The sequence below is a fragment of the Cebus imitator genome, unplaced genomic scaffold (assembly GCF_001604975.1).
Source record: "Cebus imitator isolate Cc_AM_T3 unplaced genomic scaffold, Cebus_imitator-1.0 Scaffold113, whole genome shotgun sequence".
Taxonomy (NCBI): Eukaryota; Metazoa; Chordata; class Mammalia; order Primates; family Cebidae; genus Cebus; species Cebus imitator.
This window is the reverse complement of record NW_016107428.1, coordinates 7,269,556-7,277,734: the sequence shown is the minus strand read 5'-3', so window position 1 is coordinate 7,277,734 and position 8,179 is coordinate 7,269,556. Positions and strand designations below refer to the sequence as shown.

The following is an 8,179-nucleotide window of genomic DNA, read 5'->3' as shown; positions in this document are numbered from 1 at the left end:
ATCTCCGATCGAAAATTCCTGTGTCAGTGTTGTTACAGGCACTGGTTTATTTATTTTTATTACAATTATTATTTTTTTGAGACAGGGTCTCACTCTGTTGCTCAGGCTGGAGCGCAGTAGCACGATCTCAGTTCTCTGCAACCTCTGCCTCCTGGGTTCAAGGAATTCTCCTGCCTCAGCCTCCCAAGTAGTTGGGATTACAGGCATTTGCCACCACACTCCGCTAATTTTTGTATTTTTAGTAGAGACAGGGTTTCACCATATTGGTCAGGCTGGTCTTGAACTCCTAACCTTGTGGTCTGCCCACCTCTGCCTCCCAAAATGCTGGGATTATAGGCGTGAGCCACCGAGCCAGGCCCTAAAGCTTATCTTTTAAAGAACTTTGATCTTTTTAGTTGTGTGGGTGCAGATTGTGTGTGTGTGTGTGTGTGTGTGTGTGTGTGTGTGTGTGTGTACTTTATTTTTTCTAATCCATTTGATAATGTGTTGCTTTCAAGTCAGCTTGTTATCTCTGATTTCTGTATCTGATGAAGATATTTTACTTTTGGAACTTTCTCAAAACTGGCCATTGTATACCCTAAGATTTATTTTTTAGCTTCCAGATAGTCTACAACCTTTAATATAGCTACATGTATATTCACTTTAAAAAATTATTAACAAGTAACAATTTTTGAATGATTATCTCAAGAATAGTTAAATGATGTTTACATCCACTGGGATGGAAAAATCTTTGAAGTTAGACACCATAATTATATTAAGAGGGTTGACTAAACTGCTAAAATATAGTCCCACACAGGTAATGACACTTAAGCACAATAGAAGTTTATGTTTTATTCATGTAACTGCCCTGGGTGGGTATTTAGGTTGGTGGGTGGTTTTCTAAGAGGTTCCATTCAGAGACTCAGGCTGAGAGTAGGCATTCCATCTTGAATGTTTTACTTTCAGAGTTGCTTTAGTTGTCTTCAACCACAGAAAGGAAGAAAGAGCATAAGGCAAATGTCAGGCTTACAAATGGCACACATCTCTCCTGCTCACATACCATTAGAAAAAACTCGGTCACATATTAAAGCAAGAGAAGCCAAGAGCTGTAGTCTAGCCAAGTGTGCAAGCAAAGAAGAATGGATTTTGGTAGACGTTTAGCAGTTTTCAACGTAACAATCATGAGCAACTACCTTTTTGCTTTGTGTTGGCCTTTCCTTTTTCAATTCTAGCACACATGCATTAATTAAAGTGAATGGAAGTAAACCGGTTTTATATTCTTGGTAATGGTAAATGCTGTCTACTAAGAGTTCTTACTCTATTGACCATTAATGTAATCAAAGAACGACAGTGAACTCCGATTGTCTATTTTTTTTTTTTTTTTTTTTAGTAAACTATAAGTAGTAATTTCTAAATATATCAAGTACTTGTAAGTTCATCAAGTAAACTGTAGATTCCTCCCACTTCAGAACTTGGAACCCAAAGACACATTATTATTTATAGACTGCAAGGGTGATAGTGATTCCTTAGAAGTTATACATATCTATTTTTTAAGTTCATTTATTAAAGAGACATTTTAGGCCTCTGTAAATTAGGCCTAAATTAGGCCTAATTTAGGCCTCTTGCATCTATGCTATTAGTCTCCTCATTTTGTTTTGACAGTTCTAGTGATGACAGCTCCTTGTCTCTTTGATGGTACATAGAGAGATGCTATGAAAAATAAAATCAGATTTACTTAATGAGCACCTATTGTGTGTAAGATGCTATTCACAGAGAGGTCATTATCGGGTGTGAAAAAGAGTCTCTAGTTCTTGGAGGGTGCTGTGCCATTGTTAGGAAGCCTTCTGCAAATACCTATATTTTTTAGGAGCCTTTTGTCCGTATACATCCTAATCAGCTAGGGATTTTTTTTTTCCAGAGTAAATGAGCCTGGACCCCACTTGTGAAAGTCTGATTTGGTAGTTTTGGAATTGTGATTAGGCATATTTGGTTTGAAAAATCTTTTTAGGCCTAGGTATTTCTTAGGTACACCACTGATGAAGAAATAGCATCTTAGAATCTATCAAGTGGTAGTTTGGTCAAAATTAAAATTACTAAAATGTTTTTAGTAACTTACATTATGATTTATAAAAGAATCTTAAACTTATCTCTCATTAGAGTAATAAAAAAAGTTAGACATTAAATTTTAGGAAAGAGTCTGTGGTTGCTTTAATAATTTTTAAAGGGTAATTTAAACTTGACTAACCAGGAATGATATTTATAGAAAGAGTTATGTTTTATACAGAAAAACTCTAATATATTTAGATCACCTTTTATAAGAATGTATCATTTAAAAATGTCACAATATGGTGAAACTATGTTATGTGTTTCTAAATATTAGCTTATAAGAATTTCAAACTTTTTAGAGAATAACAAATGTGTTTTTTGTAAGTTTGATTATTGTTTTTTCTTTTTTTTTAGAGTTCAGCAGTGCCTAAGACCTGGGTCTCAACAGACCACCTCTCCATTGTGTGGTAAGTTAATACTTATATAACTTATTTTGATGATTTGTCATGGGCCTCTTTTCTCCTCAATGCAGTAATTTAATTGGTTCGTTAACCACTTTTTTTGTTTTTGAGACAGAGTCTCAGTCTGTTGCCCAGGCTGGGGGACAGTCATGCAGTCTCCACTCACTGCAACCTCTCACCTCCTGGGTTCAAGTGATTCTCATGCCTCAGCCTCCCAAGTAGCTGGGATTACAGACAAGTGCCATCACGCCTAGCTAATTTTTGTATTTTTAATAGGGGTGAGGTTTCATCATTGGCCAGGCTGGTCTCGAAGTCTTGACCTCAGGTGGTCTGCACACCTCAGCCTCCCAAAGTGCTGGGATTACAGTTGTGAACCACCGTGCCTGGCCTGCTTTGTTGATTTTCTTAGAACTTCATCCATAAATAAGACTATGGAAGAAATACTAACTTAGGAAATTGGAACTCTAATCTTGGTTCTTGTTTCAGTTTGACCAAGGTTCTCTTGTCAACATATAAAATAACCTCCAAAAAAAACCCCAATAGCATTAGTCTCAAATGAAGCTAACATCAAATACCAAAGTTTCTGAGATTTTCCTGGTTGGATGGAATCAATTGCACCTGTGGTAGGAGTTTCTGAGCTTCTGGCCAGTCACCATACTCAGATTTGGTTAATGGAGCAGTGACTATTCTAGGGAGCGGCACATGGAAAACCAAGTAGGAATTAGATTTATCTATACGGGTCAAGAAATAGGCAGACCCTAATATATTTCTCATTGTGTTTCAGCTTAAAGATTCTCTTTCGACTTTCCTCTGGCTGTGCAAATAGTAGTATCTGCTAGAATGACGTGCTTCAGGCATATAGAGATGGGGTAGATAGTACATCTATAGGTAGAGTAGGTGAGGGAATTTAGGGAAAACAGAAGGACCCTGAAAATTCTGGCAAACATTTAAGAAGATTTAATTTGCTTTATTTTTGCTTTAAAGGTTTCATCTTTAAGATATATACTAAATGAGAATGACTTGTTACATAATTTTTGAGTTTAGAGCCCTAAAGGAAACTCAGATGTTCCATTAAACAGTAAAATTGTATGAAAAGTATATGTTTTAAGAAAGTTTTATTTGTAACGCTTACTTTATGCCTCAGGTGTAAACAATTGCAGTTGACTACAGTTCGAGCATTCTTTGATCTTATTGATGCTGATACTAAACAGGTATGCATTTTTAAACAAAAATTATTTAAGCAAAAGCTTTTACTTTACTATATCATTTACAACCATGATGGATTTAGTGTATTTTTTTTACCTTGATGAAAATAGAAGCATATGCCTTGTAGCAATTTTAATTAGTTCAAAAATGGAAATACCTTTCTTTTTCTCATAATATTTGGACTGCTGTGAATAATTTGTAAAATGCAATGAACATGAAAAAGTGAAAGAACCTTAAATCTTCCCCCAGTTCTTCCCACTATTTAAAGTTTGACATCAGCTTTTTTTTTTTTTTTTAAATGGAGTTTCACTCTGTCACCTGGGCTGGAGGGCAGTGGCGTGATCTTGGCTCACTGCAGTCTCTGCCTCCCAGGTTCAAGCAGTCCTCCCACCTCAGCCTCCTGAGAAGCTGGGACTACATATGCACACCACCAGTATTTTTAATACAGATGGCGTTTCACCAAGTTGGCCAGGCTGGTTTCAAACTCCTGACATCAGGTGATCTACCTGTCTTGGCCTCCCAAAGTGCTGGGATTACAGGCGTGAGCCACTATACCCGGCTTTCTTTTATTTTTTAAATGTAGGGGAAATACTTCTTACAAACTATTTTATAAATTTTTTTTGTAATACCTTATAAACATCATTATCTATCTTATGGTGTTTTTTTTTTGTTTGTTTGTTTGTTTGTTTTTGGTGTTTTTTGATCATTATCTATCTTATTAGACTTTTTTTCTTTTTTGAGAGATAGGTTCTCTCTATGTTCTCCAGGCTGGACTCAAAGTCCTGGGCTCAAGTGATTCTCCCACCTCAGCCTCCTGAGTTTATTAAACATTTTTGAACCATGTTTTTTTTTTTTTTTTAAAGCACTTTAGCTTTCTGATAAGATTAAAATGTGTAATTTATCGAATAACCTAAACTCACCAGAACTTAAATTATGTACTTCTGTAAGTTTTACTTTCTCTATAATGAAATTTCACAGTGTAAACTCTTCAAACTGGTAATTTTCCAAATTGTTCGATTAGCAGAACAAATGGAAGTCATAGTATCCTTTACAGATTATCACATTCCTCTTTTATCTCTTTCTTGTTTGCTAGCAGATAAATGGTAGCAGATACCAAGGATTTCAGCAAAATTCAGAGAATTATTTCCATTAACTTAAAATTTTTTTCTGTGAGTTGGAAACAGATTGCCATTATTCATCTTCAACAGCCTTTTACCTCAGGTCATCTTGTTACATGGAAATATATTTTGAGAACTATGGCTCTGGCTTTTTCTTTTGGAGAAAAAAAATCCTTATTTTTTAAGTAGTCTTTTTCATGGCAAAGCATTACAACCCATATATTTTTGGAGTGTTTCCCCTGAAGGCTCCAATTCTTTGGGAAACTAATATGAGAGGCCTCTTTCTCAATGGGTCTCCAGGCAATACTTTTCTTATCTATGAGGAAAGAACCTTTGTCCTGTAGTGTACTCTCTTAGAAGGGTAGGGATTTTTTTTCCTTAACTCTTCAGAAAGCTGTATAATCACTCTTAGAGACAATCATAGATACTTAGCTCTTTCCTAAAGATCCAGATCATTTTGTGTTTTACCACATTTTAAGCTACAAGATTCAGTGTTAAGTTAGTGTATTTATTGATTTGAATAAGCTTCACAGAGTTGAGACTGTGACACTTGGTCTCAACTTTGTATTCCAAAAATGTTTGGAATACAAACATTTTTTGGCTTATCAACATTGTTTAACTGTGAGACTTAGCCTTGGTAAAGTCACTAAGCCTACTTGAGGGACTGCAACTAGATACAATAATAGAATCAGTGAATGTTGTTTGTACTTGCTCTGAGGTTTGGTAAACTTAGGAAAAACCTTATTCCAACTCGTGAAGAGCAGAATACCTCAGACAGGTATATTCCTAAAAAAATTGGACATAAAACTAATTTCAGTAAATAAAATCATATTTTTCCATTAACTCGTAAGATGAGAAAAGAGCTATAGTACTAGTATATAATAAATTATAATTCTGAATGTATAAATATTTTATGCATTTTAAGGGGAAAATGAAATTTTTGATAACCATATTGCTAAGAATCAAAAATACTGTTGATGAAACTGAGTTTTGTTTTAAAAACTCACTATGTGTAATTGACTTGACTAAATAGTAGAAAATAAAAACTTAAGGTATGATATCTAACCCTTGGGAAGCTTATAGTCTAGGAGAAAAGCAGAACATATATATTCAGAGAAACTAAAATGCAAAGCGTAATTAGTCCTAAGCATGGTGATAAGGCAGGAATCAGAGTAATTTTTGGTGGTTATTAGCATAAAATTCATAGCTAAAAACTTGTGAGTAGACGGATTGCCTAGGGAGTGAGTAAGGTTGGTAGAATCTAGTCTTAATTAAATTAAGTTTTGATAGGCTGTAACATTTAATTGATTGCAAACAGATGTGGCCACTTAAGAAAATCACACAAATTTAGTATCCGATTGAGTTCTTTGAAGTAGAGAGTTTACATGAATTAATATAAAAGTTCCACTGGCTTCCACTCTGCTGACACCATATCTAGAGAACCGTATTCTATTTCATGCATGATATTTTGAGAGGGATGTCAGCAAACTTGAGTTTATCCAGAGGAGGCAGCAGGTTGGTGAAGGGACTAAAAGAGTTCTGTGCTAAACAGTTGATATGTTTGAAGTTGTTTTATCTGCAGAAGAAATGTTTTATTTGAATGGCGAACATAGCAAGCTTCTAATTTTTGAAGGACTGTCTCCCAATCTAAGATAGCAGTGCAATAAGGAATCAGATATTTGCTCCAAAAAGGGTAAAGTATTCTCCTGATAAGAGTTGTTAAAATTGGAATGCACTGCTTTACAAAGTAGCAAATTAAAAATGCTCAAGGAAATGCTGGATGACTTTCAAAGGGATTGGAAAGGTTTAATATACCTGAATCTTTATTACTTCTTTGCCATTCTCATTCTGTGGTTGAGAAAAGTCACTTAACCTGTCAGGGCCTCAATTATTAAACTCGAGAGTTGAATAATGGTTGATACCAAATGGATTTTACACCCCAGTACACATTTTTTAAGGGTTGTGCTTGTATAAAGTTGCCAACTTTTTATTGTGCCAGGTTATTTAGAAAGCAAGTAGAAGGACAGTATAAAAGAGAGTAATTTCTATGGTAGGAAAGTCGGCAATATTTTCTCTAGTGACCAGTGGCTTCTTTGTTGTGGCATTGACAGTAGTCTGAATTTGGAAACTGGTGTGTTAGAATCACTAGACCAAAGAATCTCTAAATTTCTCTTCTGGTTCTATACATTTTTATAATGTTTTATTCTTAACTGTAACTTGAGAGGCACTATTGCATAATAATGAAAGCATGGACTCTAGAGCCAGAATGCCTGGGTGTGAGTCCAGCCCAGACTTAATAGCTGTGTGATCTTAGGCAAATTCCTTAATTTATCTGTGCTTTTAGTTTCTTCTCATTTAAAATGCAGATAATATCATTATCTTTTAGAGTTTTTGTGATTGAGTTCATGTACAGAGCTCAGAACAGTGTCTGGCTCAGAATAATAAATGTTGACTGTTGTTATTATTACTGAAGCAATGTTTCATTGAACTATTACAATAGATACAAAATGATACAGAATGTGTCAATGATCTTTCTAGATAACTCAAAATTCCAAGAAGAAATTGGCAGTTTTGACTCACCACTTTATAAGACACCCATCAAAACATTTTGAGGAAAATCCAGCTATAATTACTGACTTAACAGGTTGGTGACAATAACATATTTTAATTTTAAATGGAGTATTATTAATTTTGGGTAAATTTGTTTGTAGGAGACAAAAATCTTCAAAACTGTGATACTTCAAGTTTAGGGTCCTATTGTATATGTATAATTAATTTCCCTATGATGATGCTGGTGCAATTCTTGGTTAGGAAGGGAAAAAGAGAAGCAACGTGTAAGAGGTTGCTGATTAAAATTTTGTTGTGAAAATAACATGACAAATAGAAAAAATTCAATTAAATGACTGTTCTCCTAACAATCATGTAAAATAAGTGCCATATTATTCTTGCCTCCTTTCAGTTTCTCAATTATCGGTTATTATTCATTCTTCTTTTGGATACCAACATATCTTTTGCTGATAAATTTGGTTTTTAAATATAAAGCAAAATAACTTGCTTTGTCTATTTAAATATAAAGCAAATTATACCTGTTGTATTTAATTATATGTCTTGTTTGGGAAGTGAAATATTTATTTCCTTTATTTTCTTATTTTGATAATTCCTTAGAGTTAAAGGACACCAAACAGATTTATACTTTACTTGATGTGAATGCTAGTTGGTGATGAGCGTATAGAAAATATATTACTAGATTTTCTGTTTTAATATAGCCAGTGTTTAGGAAACCACTTCTTTATTGTGACTGAGAAATATTTCACCAGGATTCAAAGAAGAAAGAAACTATGTAGTATAAAAACAAAACAAGGCAAATAA

The 8,179-nt window shown here is 34.3% G+C and overlaps 1 protein-coding gene across 1 annotated transcript in view; it reads left to right on the top strand.

The window, feature by feature from the left end:
- PGAP1 (post-GPI attachment to proteins inositol deacylase 1) overlaps positions 1 to 8,179 on the top strand; it is a 97,779-nt gene that overhangs the window by 20,638 nt on the left and 68,962 nt on the right. The window contains exons 6-8 of the mRNA XM_017538721.2: positions 2,440 to 2,492; positions 3,631 to 3,697; positions 7,349 to 7,454. Coding sequence (XP_017394210.1) covers positions 2,440 to 2,492; positions 3,631 to 3,697; positions 7,349 to 7,454 — 226 coding nt within the window. The remainder of the gene's footprint in view (positions 1 to 2,439; positions 2,493 to 3,630; positions 3,698 to 7,348; positions 7,455 to 8,179) is intronic.